Source organism: Ruditapes philippinarum, unplaced genomic scaffold (genome assembly GCF_026571515.1).
Source record: "Ruditapes philippinarum isolate M1 unplaced genomic scaffold, ASM2657151v2 ctg3837_1_1_1_1, whole genome shotgun sequence".
Taxonomy (NCBI): Eukaryota; Metazoa; Mollusca; class Bivalvia; order Venerida; family Veneridae; genus Ruditapes; species Ruditapes philippinarum.
Genome location: NW_026857079.1, coordinates 57,416 through 76,805, shown reverse-complemented (window position 1 = coordinate 76,805; position 19,390 = coordinate 57,416). Strand labels below are relative to the sequence as shown.

At 33.2% G+C, this 19,390-nt stretch overlaps 1 protein-coding gene across 1 annotated transcript in view; it reads left to right on the top strand.

Annotated features, from left to right (window-relative positions):
- Nucleotides 1-1,275: 1,275 nt before the first annotated feature.
- LOC132748684 (myosin-IIIb-like) overlaps nt 1,276-19,390 on the top strand; it is a gene marked incomplete at its 3' end in the record, with an annotated part of 66,185 nt that continues 48,070 nt past the window's right edge. Inside the window, 5 exon segments of the mRNA XM_060738295.1 lie at nt 1,276-1,348; nt 12,460-12,772; nt 13,830-14,005; nt 14,433-14,537; nt 18,469-18,568. Coding sequence (XP_060594278.1) covers nt 12,625-12,772; nt 13,830-14,005; nt 14,433-14,537; nt 18,469-18,568 — 529 coding nt within the window.

Genomic DNA, 19,390 nt, shown 5'->3' with positions numbered 1-19,390 from the left:
CCTCGAGTTTATCACCGTGGATTTTACTGCGATCAGGACCCCATAAAAGGCCTATCACCGTAAATTGTTTTTTCTCTTCACAGTATTCGATTAGCCTATCACCGTGGGTTTTACTTCGAACAGGACACCTTAAAAGGCCCATCACCGTGGGCTGTGTGTGCTTCATTGTATTCCCAGAATTTATCTCGGTCGGTTTTACTGCGACCAGGACCACCTAAAAAGCCTATTACTGTGGGTTTGGTCTGCTTCATTGTATTCCTCGAGTTTAATTATTACCGTGGGTTTTACTGCGACCAGCACCACCTAAACGGCATATCACCGTGTGTTTTACTTCGATAAGGATCCCTTAAAAGGTCTATCGCAATGGGTTGTGTCATCTTCATTGTATTCCCTGAGTCTTTCACCATGAGTTTTACTGCAATCAGGACCCCCTCAAACGCCTATCACCGTGGGTTGTTTAAGCTTCTTTATTCCAGTACCCCTCATCGTGTGTCTGTAAAACATTTGGTTCCCGTTATTAGAATATAGATTGGCTCATTGACGAGTTATTTATTAGGTAAAAAAAATAATGATAAAAAGAATATGATATTCAAACATGGAACGATCACTTCAGCTAAACGTTTATTTTAATTGCTTAGATCTCGTTGACATGTTGTGCATCAGAAAAGCTATTTTTATTTAAAAATAAAAATTGAAAACAGTGTGATTTGTTAAAAAAAACAAAACAACAACAAAAGAAACACTAAAGCAAGACTAAAATTTCCCCCATTGCTGAATAGACGACGGCGTCTAGGTCAGAGTCTCGCATTGTAACATGGCTGGAAAAAAATGCAGATTTTATTGGACATGAGGTGTTTGGATGAAAATGGAGTATTTTTAAGTATAAAAACTAATTTAGAAACTAGCACTATATTGTTTTCTGAAGAAAATTAAATATTTCATAAGTGTCTATGATAATCTGTGACTTGGATATTTGCATTTATAAAAAGTGTATGTCAGTCCTGTGATCAGCAGAAAATTTCAATGATAAGGGGATGAACCTCATTGAACTCATTTTGCAAAAAAAATGTTTGGCTACCCCAATCACAGGATCATTTTTATGTGACAGGCAATTAATTCCGCTACAAAAATCACCTCTTAAAAATGAAAACTCAATTTTTCAGTTAGATTATGGGAAAATCAATGTTAGTGTCTGACCTCTGAGACCGAAAATTGACGGAAATTATCGAAAAGTGTCGATTTAATCGGAACACCTCGACGATTTTTTTTACGGAAATGGCCGAGAAGATACGACATCAGATGGCGCTTTTTATCAACTTCCTGGAAAATGTCAACAAGGTGGGGTCAGGTAAGATAAAACTTCTAAAAGATGATTTGACGATTGTCATTGATTTTGAATTGTAATATAATAATCACCTGCCAAGAAATCGTAACAATTTATGTCCTATATATGTAGGTACAAAATCATTAACCCTTTGAGTTTCACACAGACCAACACGGCAACACCTATAGGACTGCTCAGGTAAGACCATCAGACCTGAGAAATAATGAAAAACATTACAAAACATTGTCAGTTTTTGTTAACAATACTATGCCATCATACCAGTTGTATCTTGTAATAGACCCGTGGGACCAAATGAATAAGGTAAAGCCTCAAAGCTTTTGACAGAAATTGTACATAATTTATCAGATTATGATTTAAACCCATCTGCGTCTACACATTTAATGTTTTTAATACACTAAGAACTGTTCAACTGCACACTTTCGGCAGCACCCAACACAACCACACACTATATACCGTCATTTCATGTTAAACATGATATCTAAATTTGATCCACTTGCAGAGAACATAGAAGGGGACCAGATTATAGATTGATTATATAGCGAGCCGAAAGAGCAGGCCTGCGTGCAAAGCGAGCCTTACTGCAAAGCATACCTATGCTAGATAGTTTAAAAAACTTTTGCCAGAAGTACTGTAAAATTATGGGTAATAGACCAATCGCAACTTTTAAACTTACAAGATAAAAATTATAAAGCCGAGGAATTCTGATTGAAAATGGATGTGTAGGCTGGTCGCCTGCACATTTCTATGGGAACCATTATAGGACAGGGAACCAGAATAAGCAGAAGTAGTGAATAGGATGCCACTTTTAAAGCGGAGACTGTAAAATAAAAATGAATGATTATTTTAACCGACGTCCCTGTTCATAGGCCATCAAAACCATCACTATCACTATGTGTATCTAGCAATAAGGTCCCGGCCTGCTCTTGAAGCTTGATATAAACCTGGAGTATCCAGTATACCTACAGGCTACAGTTCATTCCTTTTTCTTTAGTTTATTATATATACAAGTTTTACTCCCCAAATATACATTGGGGTCTACTCTGCTAATCTAGAAGATTACCTTGATAATTTTGCCTTATACATAAAATGACTAGAAATTATGAAAATTCGCCTTAAAAAATATGGAATCCGGTGTCAAGTCAAAACTATTGTGTCTTAAGTAGAAACACAATTAAATCACATTTCCCCTTGTGACACTGTCTGTTACTTTTCCCCTTGATTTGACTGTACATTAAACATGCCTACAGGTCTCATCATGAGATACATGTGATAGCGGTAATTTCATTGGTGAAAACAACAAATGGTTGTTAAGTAATTGACATTCAAGCTTGTTCTGACATTCAGGCTTGCTTTAGGAGTGATTAATTAAATCTACTGATCATGAATACTAATTTGAGTAAAGGGTATACAAGAAGGTGACCACATTTATAATTGATTAAAAAAAACCTGTGGGGTAAATTGTTAATTAATTCATCATTACGATAGCATTGTACAAATACAATAAGTCACCTCTGCAACCTTCTACAGACTGGGCTATAAAAAGGGGGAATTAAGTTAACTGCAATCTTTCCAAACCTATGAAACAAGCTGGAAAGACTATGCTTTGTTATTTGTAAAATGAAAGTATCATATGAATTAATTCATGTTTCATTATAATATTGTTGATGTTATTTTAGCAAGTTTGTTAGATATGATACATGTAGTTCGTCATTCCTCTTGGCAAGTTTATTCTCTAACATGAAAGCAATAAGTTTAAGATTTGCAGTATGACATAAATCTCCCAGTTCAGGCAAAAAAATAGTTCCTACAACCAAATTGAACCAATGAGTTAAACTATACAGGTTATTTGTATGCTTTGTCATAAGTATGTATTGATAATATTTCTGTTTTAACAGCACACTCAGAAATTGTCCAGCAACAATTGAAACCAGGTTTACCTGACAACTCTCTATCTTTTTACTTTAGTAGATGTTTAAAACAACTTCACTATTAATAAACAATAAAGCTGACTTGAAAACTTGTAAAAAAGGTACATAAGTGTCTGCTCTGCTAATTTATATTTAAAAATGTTAAACTTCATTGAAAATTTTCCGGGTGGTCCCATATTGGTTTGAATCAAATGTTATTAAGTATTAGTTTTGGTTGGCTTTCACATAGCACCAACACTGTAGAAGTCATATGACGACTAATCCCAGCTTCACTAATATAGGAACATGCCAGGTTCCCCTTTGTGTGTTATTTCGGGGACTTAACTGGCACTCAAGTAGTACCACTGAATCTCTGTAAGGTAGCGAGAAATTTTCCTCACATGAAAGAATCCAAACCGAACCCACATCTGTGAGGGGCAAGTGGTTTGAAGTCAACAAACTCAACCACTCAGCTATGGACTATTTATAAATTATACAGTCTTGTAACTTAGGCTCCCATGTTTACAATTTTTTATAAACGTTTACACGATTGTTAAGAATCGAAATGATACCGTTTAAACGGTGGTACCTCTATGTTCTATACACACCATGTATTTGAGTCGCCAAATGATGTCTTTCTTTCTATTTTTTATACATGTACAAATAAAGAATGTGCAGGGCTCATCATGATTGAGTCAGCACACATTTTTTGCATTGTATCCCCATTTTTTACCAAAAATGTATTATGTCACGAGCAATTTTGCACCGTAATGCTGTGTGGAGGGTTGTAAACACATATTTTCCGTTTGTTTACTTTGGAATCAACCATTACAATTGATAAAATCCATGATTACAGGCAATGATTAAGAAATTTTGTAAGACAATATGGTCATTTCGATTAAACGGTAAATAATATCGTAAATGTTTATGAATGAAAATCAAAACGTGTTTAAACGTGTAATCGTGGGGGCCTTACTTGTAACAGATTTTATTATACTCAATCAAATGTCTTTTCCAGTTATTTTTCAATTGATATTGTAAAAAGTATCTATGCAGATAATTATCTGATTTATATTAGCTGATTGTCAGCACTTGCATCAAACAAGTACTATAATTATAAATTGTATTCAAATATTAATATAGATATGATTAGACCTGATCTATGTTTCCATTTATTCATTATCTTTTATTACTGTCAGTTAATACTGTTTATTTGATTATTCTGACAGGAATTGACTCTTTAATGGTGTTTCTTTAAAGTTAATTAATGTTATGCAGTCTGCTGATAACAATTAACTTCAAACATACCTGGCTTACCTGCTAATGATTTTTAATGAATGAAGTCCTACTGTTTTTATCATATTGATTAGCATTAGAAAATATGTAATTTTATTTTGTGCTTTGTTTGTTTTGAAATTCACAGATAAAGCATTAGGATATATAAATTAGGATATATAATGTATTAAACAAGGTCTTAAAATATATGGAATGATGTTGAACTTGTCAATATTTTTCATTACACCTTGCAGTGATTTTCCTTCTTAAATAACAGACTCCGAAAAATGGTCTCTTCCCAATTGAAATTTTCTTAAAAATCATGCAGTTTTCCCAAAAATCTGAACTTAAACCAGCTTTTTTACTTCCCAAATCAGCAATTTTAGCGATAATTTTTCCCAAAGTCAAGAGGCTTAATTAAGGCCTCTTCCCAATTAAGTGAGGGAAATCACTGCCTTGCAACCTTGCAATATGTGTCATACCAATAGTAGTAAGGAACAATTAATTGGAATCTTCTGGAATTGACTTTCTTTGATTACACAGCTAGACTAGCTTACTGGTACACATTTCATTTCTTTGTGTTCTTTAGTCTTAGCATACCCTGTTTGACAGGGTTCAAACACTTGCAGTTTGTGCATCTGACTAGTTGACCACATAGCAGTATACAATGTACCACCACTTGGCCTTTATTATCTCTTGACAATCTTGTTTTACATATTACTATTAGATGCACTTACATTTAAACAGGCATCAATGAGAGTGCATTTGGTATTGCACTACAAATTTAACCAGATACAAAAAAATAAATACCAAAATATACTTATTCTTAAGAAATAAGCTTATTATAGTGCCCAAGAATTGTAAATTTTATTATGAAGATTGCATGTTGTGGCCTCTTCTGTCAGTAAAGAATTGTCTCACTATCTAGGAAGTGATCGCAATAGTATATTTGCTAAATGCAAATATTTGTATATGTGTCGGCCCACCTTGATATATGGTATTTCTATTCTTTAATGACAACTTGAAGATAAACAGATAAAAAAACTGCCCGGATAACGAGTGTTTTATTTGGACAGATAGTAGATATTTATATAGATCACCATATTAGATAGATAAAATGGTTTCTACGTACTGTAATTGCAAGTTCACTGTCATGTCAGTCGAATGAATGAAAACACTGTTGTATATACTGATATATTCACAAAATTATTTCTACAAATATGTATACGTATGTATTTAAATATGTATATGTTAAAATACTGGGGCAATTTTCCCGTCTTAAATTGGGGGAAAAAACCACTTGAGGTAGATTTTTAGAAATATTTGAAAAACTTCCATTTAATACTAGAAATGTCTTATACATAATTTGTCCATAAATAAAAGAAATGAGTAAAAATGGTTCAAATTTTCTTAGGAGGTGAAAGAATTTGATTTTTTTTTGTGGTGGGGGGGGTTGCTTCTATTTTTAAGTCAGTGTGTCACTGAACACCCAAAATGAGAAACTGACAAAATAATGATAAATGATGAGAAACAAACAATAAATTCATTGATTTGGTTGGCCTTACTTAGATAGTGTTTGATATACATTATCAAGATAACACCAAAAATACCACGGTAGGAATGTAATATGTAAGAAAATAAAAATACCAGGGATTTAATTTTGGATTAATGTTCACAACTTTGGGCACACAGTTGGTTTTTTGGTGTCTTGAATTTCAATTTATTTCAGGTAAATTTTCCAAGTGTATAGATCTACATTATAAAGAAATAATGGTTCTAATTTATAATGAGCACGCACAGCTGCATGAACGGTTTGAAAATGTCTCTGGGAACAAAATATCTTACAATTCATGATATAATGCACATACATGTAGCCGAATCATGAGGTTTTCTAATATGTCATTATGTAAATTAACAAACACAAACTTTTTCATGCAAGTATCCTTTTTATGATTTAGATGGTTGCATAACGCATGGCTGTATTTCGTTTTTGAGTGATTAAAATGTAGAGGAACGTGGTTACTTATTTAATATATAAGAAAAGTTTTTTTCGAGCCGACGGTGTTGAGGGACAAGTGGTTTGAAGTTAACTCCCATGGATCCCTTGTAGGGACTACAGATTGTTCATGTGAGGAAGCTTATATAATCCAGCTAGTTAACAGAACATTGTTGGTTCTACTGTTCATGCCGAAGGGTACCTTGGTCCTGGGGTATTATTCCACCAGTAAAGCTTAGAAAAAGTTGCCATATGACCTATACTGTGTTCAACTGGGTGCTATGGAAAAAACAACCCCCCCCCCCCTTTAAAATTCAGTGAAATTGAGGTATTTTAACTGCAGATTCCATAATCTTACATGTAGATAGCAATAGTTGCATTATGTGGTCATGTCTCATTGATTGCCACCAGCACAGCAATAGGTTTTAGGTTTGATTCTTATGTTTGGTTATGATTGTCACACTAATAATAGATCAATTCTAGAAATGTTAGTTAGTGGTTACAATGCTTGCTATTATTAAACTCAAAGTTATATTTTTATGATTGTTCTAGTACTGGTGAGCATAGGGCTGGTATTATATTAAAGGAACTCCACTCAGTTAAAAAAACCTAAAAATACATTTAATTTCTTACAAAGATCAGCTGAGGTACTTAAAATAGAAAGATAATGATTCAAGTTGAAATTGTATTTTGTGCTATTCTTAGATGAATTTAAGTGAAAAGTGTATGTGTACGTTGCATTGTTTTTTTTAAATTTTGAGTCATTTTTCACAGAATTCTGGAGTAAAACAGAGTGAGTGAAAGATCTGAAATAATCTGAAATTTTGCACACAAATATAGGTCTAAAGCTACACGTACATCAAATGGAACATTAGTCTTAAAAAAATATTTGCAATCCAGTCATTTCAAAAAACCTCAGTGGAGTCCCTTTAATGTGACTAAAAATTTAAGGTAAGGTTTTTATGTACCACCTGACATGTTACACCTTTGAAATATTGCATAGATGTATGATCTGAACCCACATATATATGCTGCAAGGGCATATAACTGTGTCATTGATTTGACATAATTACATGTATGTTGGCCCATTTCAACCTTAAATATTTCTTGCCAAGCATTGAGAGTGAGTCAGGCAAGCTGTCTTATTATAAAACAGCTCTATAATTTTCATGAATATTTTTAGATGTAAAATTTATAGAATGACGAGAATGCTTTTATTACAAGGAAGCCTTTAATTAGTGGTAAAATAACAATCTGTCAGTTAATTGACAAGTTGTCCTCAATAAAGTTCATCAGCGTTATTTATGCTCACATAGCATGCTGTTTTATGCTAGATTTAAGGCTGATTTCGGTTCATTAATATCACAATATGGTTAAGGAAAGCAAACTTTATCGCAAGACAAATATGTGACTGATTACTTGTGTGGGAGTGGGGGGGGGGGTCGGAATTTATGCTCGTAGCTTTAAGTTCATAATTGTTGTTATAAACTAAAATCTAAAATGCATTGAAATATATATATAATATATATAACCCAGTTGTCACACTGCTTTTATTTAATGGACTATTTTTACTTGCTTTGAATTCAGTCACAGCTTTCCACATATAATAAGAATTATCCAAACCCCCTTGTGGCTGAGGGGTTGCCTTTATGGGTTGAGGCATCAGTGTCCTACAGACAGCTCTAGCTTCTTGTACCTCCAATTAACGCCTTTTTCACCCCCCCCCCCCCTTTTTGTTGTCTCAAATGGTAAAAAAATGCCTTATTTAGGCCCCCAACACTTTTTTTTGTTTGAGAAACGTTGTTAAAAAAAGTGACCTCTTTTTCGACGCAGCCCCCAACCAAAAGATACATCAGGGGGTTGCCAGAAGGGGGATGTGCCCCCTTCTGTTTGGGGGATTTGAAGGGGGGAGAGTCCCCCTCATCGCCAAGAAAATTTTGGACTTGTGAGAGGCTATAAATGACCCCAGATTGATCATAAGGTAACGTGTAAGCAACGCTGAAAAGCATTTGACTCTATCTCAATCCATTGAGAAGTTGCAGAACTTTGAAATCAATTTTGATGGAAAAAATCAACGCAAAATAGTGATTTTTGGCAATTTTGAGATGTCCCCTCGTTGCCATGGTAACAGAAAATTTAAGCCTGAGCATGTTGTTGCAAGGGCAATGGTCCAGTCAACATTTGTGCCAAGTTTGATTAGTGTTGAAACAGTTGAAACAGTGAAACAGCTATAGTATTATAGCAATTTGAACTTGTAACGGGAGACTTTTCAATGAAAACAGCCATTTTTCACAAAATGCTCATGATGTAATGGGTTAAATCAACAGAATAAATGTGAAAAAAGAAGAATCAGGTTGTGGTGTAATTGAGATCTGATTTTTCTGTTGCACATGCATTGTAGCCTTATGTAGGAGTGTATACCTGTGAGAGAAATTACTATGATCCTTAATCTTCAATATAAATTTGAACATGACTGCATGCAATTATAATTGGCGATATTTTAGTACACATTTCTTGGAAAATAATCTCGTTTAATGGCTAAATCCTGGAAAAACTTGATGTTTTTTACCTTTTATAGAGCTTTTATGCCTATGTGACGAATTTCTGGAAATTAACCTTTGGAAATTTGAGACTTCAAAAGGGGCAATATATCTCCATATTGCATGGGTACAGTGAGTTTATCTTGATTACAAGTATCCACTGATAATGAGGCTTAATTGCTGATGCTTTATTTTTTTTCCATTTTACAAAATGTTATTGTCTGTGATGTATCTGTTGGTGCTAAGATTTTTGTATAATTATATATTTAAACAAACTCTAACAGTGTGATTGTTATATCATTTTTGATTTTGTTCATTTAAATTTAAATTATATGTAAAGGGGCATGGTATGACCAGAAATGTGACAGTGTCATTCACTCTTGTTAAGCCCACAACAAACAAAACCATATTTGAGAGAATTTGACCAATAAGTATTTTGATAATACTTGAACTATAAAGGAAATTCAGGTTTTTCTTAAAAATATATTTTAAGTGGGATTATTTTTGGTGTCAGTGTGGGAAGAAGGGAAAAAATGAGTCCCCATCAATATGCAATTTTTTCTCTTCCACCCATTTCCTAAAAAATTCCCTTTACTTTGAACCAGAAGGTGGAAAATTTCACCTTTTGCTTGGATCCATACCCTGAAATTTTCCTTCATATTACAAAAGTATTCATATCGTAAAAATTTTGAATAGTCAAGGTGGTGAATTTCTTAAATGGACTTGCCCTCATTTCATAATTAGATCTGTCCATTATCATTTCTGGTGATACGAAATGACCATTTAAGTAAAAGTTGGCTAACCAAAATTATAGAGCCTGGTCAAACTGATACATGTGGCAAATGGTAGTCATATTCGGTTCCTGTAGGACTCTCATTCCAGCTTGTATTTTATTAAAACAGTTGGTCAGAACGATACTTCACAGACAATACCTTAAAGCGTGTTAATTTTGCTTTATATTTAAGTCAGCACTTCACAGGAGTACATAGATTTCAAAATACACTTCATGACTGAAACTCTGTTTAACCCAACTAAACAAACAAAATTAAATTTATTTTTAATAATCAGTGTATATTACAAAAATAATATTTTTAAATAGATTCAAAAATTGAAATATTTGTTTTTAACCAAACTTTATATTTCTGGAGTATTACGTTACAGTGATTGTACTGGATTTAACATAAGCTTTAGAAAGGTGAATTATTTTTACAAATTAATCTAGAGAGACAGGCAATAATTCTTTCATTAATGTATTGTAGTAATTGTCTTGAAGTTTGTATGGAAATCATATAAAAACAAACAAACTTAAAATTGCTATATGATAAATTATCTTGTTATACCATTAAATTGTATTTAATTTTTTCATACTTTATATATAGCTCAAGTTGAGTAAGGAAAATTAGGCTACATGTAATTATTACTTCTGTATTTATTATGTAAATTTGATAAATTTGGATGATTTATTTTGTCCATTAAAGTTAAAGACTCATTTTGTCTTAGAAGTATTTTTTTTTAAAATTCTTTACAAATGTCAAGCATGTGTTTAATAATGTTAAAATAATGGATTTAGAGCATGTTAGATGCTTAATCACAGAGGAAAGTAGGACTGAACATGCAGTATTTATTATGTGTGGTAAAGGTAGCAAAATATCAACAAAGTCATTAAAGAACTCAGAAGTTATAATGATACCAATTGCCAAAGAGCAAAACAATCAAAAGATTTGTTCATGTCCATGTTTATGGTCAATGGGAAACTTTTTAGAATTACATGTAACAAGTTGTAGCAAAAAATAAAAATTTATGAGAAATAAAAATGATTATAAGCATTTCGGGGGACTTGATGGGCCTTAAATAAAAAAAAAGGTTTTAAAACAATGTACATGTATAAAGTTAAAGTTTTAAGCAAAAGTTTTTTTAGGAAAATCTTTAAGACACACCACATTAATGCATTCATATGGAGACTTGTATATTATAGGAACAAATTTTACAGAAATTCATTACTTACTTCAATTGCCAAAGAGCAAAACAATCAAAAGATTAGTTCATGTACATGTTTATGGTCAATGGGAAACTTTTTAGAATTACATGTAACAAGTTGTAGCAAAAAATAAAGATTTATGAGAAATAAAAATGATTATAAGCATTCCGGGGGACTTTAGATGGGCCTTAAATAAAGAAAAGGTTTTAAAAACAATGTACATGTACATGTATAAAGTTAAATTTTTAAGCAAAAGTTTTTTTAGGAAAATCTTTAAGACACACCACATTAATGCATTCATATGGCGACTTGTATAATTATAAGCAACAAATTTTACAGAAATTCATTACTTACTTCTGTCTCTAAATAAAGTGTCTATAATTTCATTTTATATTTTTATAGATATGTTACATAATTTATTATTTCATATATACTCAATGATAAGCATTTTATCAAAAATCCTATAAAAATCGACCAGCTTAGATGTTGGTCTTTTTTAAAACAAATACAAAGCAATAGAATATATTGATTCGTACATTGATAAGAAATGTTAAACGTATTTAATAAAAATGTTATTTTTGCATTCTTTCTCTTTATAAATCTTATCTAACATTTCATGCATATTAGTGAGCAATATTTTTATGTACTGTGAATTTTTAAGTTTTACAACTGCCAATAAAAAAAACACCAGTCGTTGAATGCTAGAGCAAATAAATTTTTCAAGTACTTTGTGTAGACAAATATTATTTTAAAAAGTTTTATGTTTAAGATTATGATGACTGGTTTGTAAATTTTTTTTGAACGATCTGTCAGAGTTAAAATATTTTTTACACAAACCATTATTTTTGTTTCAAAAAGGAAGTGTTAGAATGTTGGAACTAAAAATTTAATTTAAGCAACCTTTTATAATATGCCACCAGTAATAAAGCTAGGCCAGGCTGTATAATTCTTTGCTGTCTCACTGACCAGGATCAATACTGTTGGCTGATGAATTTTATAAAATTTGCTCTTACATATTAAAATGATTATAGTTTTGAAAAGTGAAACCTGAGGACAAGTTCATTAAATAAATTCAGCAATTTGAATTGGTTATGAAAGAGATTATCATACTCATACAGTTTACTTACTGAATTCATGTAATGGATTAAAGTGCCCTGCTATGAAAGTGGACCCGTCCATTCAAATTTAAAGGAATTTCAATTACAAAATAAAAATGTTAATATTAAGCTTAACTGAACAGTAAACAGAGCCTGGTCAGACAACACAAATGAGCAGACTGACCAGTGGCTCTATACTGGTAGGAAAGCTCATCAGATGCATTTACGCAACAGGACAAGAGCTAAACACATGATCTTATAACATCAGTATAATTATGTAGAATTATATAGTATAACACAAAGTATTTTTTTCTTCTTCAGGAGGACAATAGAAATGAATGAAGAACCAAGGGTAAAATGGACATAAAAAGGCTTATAAGAACATCATGAGCAGAATAATCTTATCAATTAACTCATCTGAGCCTGTTTGAAAGGTGTTTATAAATTTTGTAGTACTGTTAGACTAAGAAGAGAGAAAAATACAAAATGTCGGCAATGTTTCGCATGTACGATCAATACAGTAGTGAGATCCAGTTTTCGGAACTGAAGAACCCAGAGGAATCATGGGAACTTTTGGATCTCATTGGCGAAGGAACATATGGAGAGGTTTACTCAGCAAAAAACAAACAGACTGGTAATGTTTTATTACATTTTTAAGATCCTTCATATCATATGTCATAAACTCATGAAAATTTCATGCCATATAATTATCTTCAAATCATGGAAATGTCATGTCTGTCTAACATCAATAATGCAGGGAAATTATCGTGTTTTTATATCATAAACTCAGGGAAATTATCATGTCTTTATAATTATAATATTAAACCTAAGGGAATTATCATGTCTTTGTATTATAAACTCAAGGGAATTATCATGTCTTTATATCATAAACTCGAGGAAATTATCATGTCTTTATATCATAAACATGGGAAATTATCATGTCTTTATATCATAAACTCGGGGAAATTATCATGTCTTTATATCATTAACTCAGGAAATTATCATGGCTTTATATCATAAACTCAGGAAATTATCATGTCTGTATATGATAAACTTTGGGAATTATCATGTCTTTATATCATAAACTCAAGGAAATTATCATGTCTTTATATCATAAACTCAGGGAATTATCATGTATTTGTATCATAAACAGTTAAACTCTGGGAAATTATCAAGTCTTTATATCATAAACTCAGGGAATTATCATGTCTTTATAGCATTAACTCAGGGAATTATCATGTCTTTATATCATAAACTCAGGGAATTATCATGTTTTTGTACTATAAGCTTGGGGAATTAGTATGCTTTTATATCATAAACTCAGGGAAATATCTTGTCTTATGCTCATGGAAATATATATAAATATCTTGGATTGTGTCATAAACTCATGGAAGTATCATATATCATAATATACTCATTGAATTATCAGGTATTATACAATAATTATAATAAGAAAATTTAGTGAATTTGCATGTTTCAAAATGTTTTATAAATGGAAACCATGTCATATATAAATGCTCTTGACCACTGAGCCAACAATCTGATACCCTGATGCTTTTATCAGAGTAAACTGCATGAATTAGTCAGTACTCCAGATCAGTGTGCACTCAAATGTAACATTATCCACTCATGAAAACAAAAATTGCATTAGTTAAGGTTGGCAATAATTCAAACACTGTTTTATTTTATAGGCGAGATAGCAGCTGTGAAGATTTTAGAGTCTATCCATGAAATAATTGAAGAAATAGAAGAGGAATACAAAATTCTTAGAGATTTTAACGATCATCCAAATATGCCAAAGTTTTACGGGTTATATTTAAAAGTGGGAGATACTGGGACCGATGATCAGCTGTGGATGGTGATGGAGGTAAGAAAAATATACTTGATAAATTTTAATATATTTCAGACTGGGTCCAAAACATATTTTGCTACAGAGGTAAATTGGGCATAAATTAAGGTGGCACAGTCTGTCAGTCCTTGTGACTTGCTCACATATTTCAGACTGAATTCTACTTTGATAATTTTGGGCATTATTTAAGGTGGCACAGTCTGTCAGGTACATGTGACTAGCTTTCATATTTTGTCTCAGCAGGAAAATTAGTGATGCAAACAGGAAGGGACCAGTAATTTCTTGAGGAACTAATTTCTTGAACTTGAATGTCAAGGTCCAGTGTGAAGGCAAATTATTCATCCCTAGGTAAATTTTCTCTGCTGATTTTACAATTGCTTAGTGCAAAATTTGAAATTGTGGCCTCATTTGAAAGTCATTTGTTCTTTTATTTTTGTTTTTTTAGCACTGTGGACGGGGATCCGTGACAGACTTGGCCAAGTATATAATTGACACAGGGAAGAAGATGGATGAAACCATGCTAGCCTATATACTGAGGGAAACATTACTTGTAAGGCTGTTTTATCAATTTTTTATCCCCCGCCGATGAAATCGGGAGGGGGATATAGTTTTGGCGTTGTCCGTCCGTCCGTCCATCCGTCCGTCCGAATTTCGTTTCCGGAGTAGTTCTCTGCAACTACTTGCTGGAATTCAATGAAACTTTATGGGAATCATCAATATCAAGAGGAGATGCCCATATCGTCGGCTTGTTCCGGTCCGACCCTTTAACTCAGAGTTATGGCCCTTGATTAGTTATGTAGTATGCATATAGAGTAAAAATCGTTTCCGGAGTAGTTCTCTGCAACTATTGGCTGGAATTCAACGAAACTTTATGAAAATCATCAATATCAAGAGCAGATGCGCATATCGTTGGCTTGTTTCGGTCAGACACTTTAACTCAGAGTTATGGCCCTTGATTAGTTATGTAGTATGCATATAGAGTAAAAATCGTTTCCGCACTACATCTCTGCAACTACTGGCTGGAATTCAACGAAACTTTATGGGAATCATCAATACCAAGAGGAGATGCGCATATCGTCGGCTTGTTCCGGTCAGACACTTTAACTCAGAGTTATGGCCCTTGATTAGTTATGCAATATGCATATGGAGTAAAAATTGTTTCATCGCTACTTCTCTGCAACTACTGGCTAGAATTCAACGAAACTTTATGTGAACCTTCAATACCAAGAGGAGATGCGCATATCGTCGGCTTGTTTGGGTCAGACACTTTAACTCAGAGTTATGGCCCTTGATTAGTTATGCAATATGCATATGGAGTAAAAATCGTTTCCGGAGTAGTTCTCTGCAACTACTGGCTGGAATTCAACGCAACTTTATGGGAATCATCAATATCAAGAGGAGATGCGCATATCGTCGGCTTGTTCTGGTCAGACCCTTTAACTCAGAGTTATGGCCCTTGATTAGTTATGTTGTATGCATATAGAGTAAAAATCGTTTCCGCACTACTTCTCTGCAACTACTGACTGGAATTCAACGAAACTTTATAGGAACCTTCAATACCAAGAGGAGATGCGCATATCGTCGGCTTGTTCCGGTCAGACACTTTAACTCAGAGTTATGGCCCTTGATTAGTTATGCAGTATCCATATAGAAAAATATTTGTTCCTCGCTACTTCTCTGCTACTACTGGCTGGAATTCAATGAAACTTTATGGGATACTGAGAGGAGATGTGCATATAGTCGCCTTGTTCCAGTCAGATACTTATAACTCAGATTTATGGCCCTTGATTAGTTATGTAGTATGCATACATCTCATTGGCATTTCCAGATTTTACTATTTAACACAAAGTTATGGCTCTGTTATTGCCCTGAATATTTATCAAGTTCAAAGAATATTACTGTTTATGCCATGATTAATATATAAATAAAGCCTTATGTCTTCAGTTGTTGTGTTAATAATAACCAGTCCTCGGCGGGGCATATATTGAATTCAACGAATTTGCTTGTTTGACCTTTGAACTGCATAATCTTGTTATATTAAAGGTCCCCGTAGCTTAATATTTTAGGAGTGTACACAATATCATTTGCCCGTCGCCAATGTTGAGTTTGAATCCCACTAGAGGCGTTGACTTCTTTCTTGTGAGAAAGCTACATGTATCTTACAATGAAGCTTACTTGACTGTGTAAAGGTAACCGGTTCAAACCAGTTGCCTGTTTCTGCAGAAATTTAACATGAAATATATCATTTTAATATCACTAAAAGTGCCAGCATAATGAAAAACTTAACCAATAAGTAAAAACAAAAATAATATGATCTTTAAGCAATATCTGATTTTATATCTTGGGAGAGAAAAAATGAAAGAAAGAGATAGCATAACGGTTATTGGATTTTATTGAATTTCATTGGATAAGATTCTATTTTAAAAGCATATACGTTGTCTTTCATGTACATGTTTGTTTGATTGGTAAATCTTTTGATCAAGAAAAAATATTTAATTAATTTGTCATAACTTGAAATGGTAAATAGTTTATGATTCTACTGGGAAATTTATCTTGGTGAGAAAGAGAGAATTAAAATGTCTCTGTTTTAATATCAAACTGAAAATTCTGCAACAAAACTGCTGATAAATAAAGTAAATGATTGACGTGTTCAATTTTAGAATTCTTTATTTGACATGTTTGCATATCATGATTTTCCCTGTATTGTCATATACAATGCACATATTTGAAATCTCCGTAGTGTTGTTTTGAAAGATAATGAAATTTTCATTAAGTCTTGAATGAGTTCATTTATTATCACTGGTTTAGTTTTTATTATGATTTGATAGGTATACATGACTGATGAATAGCCCCCCTGTTGCTGACAAATATGTTGTAGTTAAAGATATACTATGCTCAAATTTGATATTAGAAAATATTGATAATTGCTACATAGTCTCTTTGTAAATATAAAATAAACATGTTTTGAGTTCACAATAAGTAGATATATTATTAGTCCCCTACCGGTTTAACCGGAGGGGACTTTAAGTTTACCCTCCGTCCGTCTGTCTGTCCGTCCGTCTGTCTGTCCATCTGTCCGTCCGTCAGTCCGTCCGTCCACAAAACTGGATCCCGCGATAACGCAAAAAGTACTGAAAATATTTTTATGAAACTTGATATATGGATAGATGGCAGTATGGAGATTATGCACGTCTTTTTCTTTTCTTCCTATGTTGAAAATTCTGGTTGCTATGGCAACAAATAGTCTGAAAATATGGCAAATTTAACACATAAACTGGATCCAGTGATAACTTAAAAAGTACTGAAAATATTTTTATGAAACTTAAAATATGGATAGATGGCAGTCTGGAGATTATGCACATCTTTTTCTTTTCTTCCTATGTTGAAAATTCTGGTTGCTATGGCAACAAATAGCCTGAATTTCAAGATTTCTGATTTAAATTTTTCAGCCTTTTCACTATAAGTTCTTTATTTCTTAAGGTGTTTACTTCAAACTTTAAATATAAGTTTCTGGTCATCAACCACATCATATGTGACAAGGTTTACAACTCTAGCACAAAAATTATCAGTATTACTTACCTTGAACTTAGACTTTTTATGGAAAAAAAAGTTGTCTTTTTTAAATAACTTCTTTATTTCCTAATGTATCTACTTCAAACTTCATATATATGTTTCTTATTATCACTTAACATTTTTGAGAAGGTTAAATACTCAAGCAAGACTATTTCCAGAATTATGTCCCCTTTGAACTTAGATTTTTTTCGAGAAATTGGTATTTTTCACTCCACCTTCTTCATTCCTTATAGGATTACTTTAAAATCCCACATTGTAATAATATGACAAGGTTGTATAAACATAATTTCCTTACTAGGCAGGGAAACTTAACACATTTTTTAACTGTGATATAGACAAACTTAGAACTCAAAAGATATAAGTTCATTCATGTCATTCATTCACTGGTAAAATTGAATGGCCAATGGCCCATCAGAATGTTGCTGGGGTTCTTACCGGTAGGGGACTTATGGATTGCTTGCAATACTATGATAATTGCTTGTGTTTAAATTAAATTCTACACACTATTGGTGGCAACAATTATGAGTATATGATGTCATGAAAAAAACTGGCAGTTTTTTAAAGAAAATAATAACTTTCCTTGACCTGTATTAGGGAACACATGTCAGATACTCATACATTGTTTATTCATGCTTTTACTCAAATTAGGCATATTCAATAATAGGAATTTCATAAATTTCAAAAAATTTCTGCGATTAAAATATTTTACTAAGAATGAGCATAGCATATCTTAAAATGACAAAAGCATCATAGTGCTGTCTTCTGTCAGTTACTCTACTTGTAATAGGGTTGGTGAGCGAACAGCATGGATCCTGATCAGACTGCACTGATGGGCAGGCTGGTCTGGATCCATGCTGGTCGCAAACACTTAATGTTGGTTTTGTCATGGCAAATATTGTGTTTTGTAGGTGCTGATGTTTTTCCACAAGAATCACATCATTCACAGAGATGTCAAAGGTCACAACATTCTGATGACAGATCAAGGCAACATTAAATTGATAGACTTTGGTAAGATATTTACACACAGTTGTACAAAGATGGAAAATTACACTCGTCCTCTCGTATTTATGAGCAAAATTTAAGAGAACTTGATAAGTGTTGGGTAGAAGAATGTTGCCGTCACATAGGATTTAGAAGCTAATCATCCTGCAGGACGCGTGACTCTGAAAATGTTTTCTGATTCCTGTTCTAAGCTAACAAAAAATTTTTTTCTGAAGGAGCATATTGATTTATTGATTTATTACTATTTATTTTATTTGTCCTTCTGTTTTTCGAACTCACCTGTGCATACTTGTGTAAAAACAGTAAAACTATTCATCATGTAGCTTTTAGAAGGCTATAAATTCTCTTCTTTGGGTTTGTCTGTGACTCGGACCACTGGCCTCTAATCGCTGTGGTTCAAATCCAGACAGTGACTTTGGATTCTTTTATGTGAGGAAGCTATCAAACTAGCTTAGGGAACATCGGTGGTTCTACTAAGGTACCTGTTTTTGCCTGAAATAATGCACGGAAGGGCAACTGAGATCTTCCTCTGCCAGTAAAGCTGGAAAGTCACCATATGACCTATACTGTGCTGGTGCGACGTAAAACCCAACGGAAAAAAAAACACTTATGTAGAACAATAGGGGTACCCTGTCACACTATGCATTTCTTGTAGTGCCTTTATTAGTCCCCTACCGGTTTACCGGAGGGGACTTTAGGTTTACCCTCCGTCTGTCTGTCCGTCCGTCCGTCTGTCCGTCTGTCTGTCCGTCCGTCCGTCTGTCTGTCAGTCCGTCAGTCCGTCCGTCCACAAAACTGGATCCCGCGATAACTTGAAAAGTACTGAAA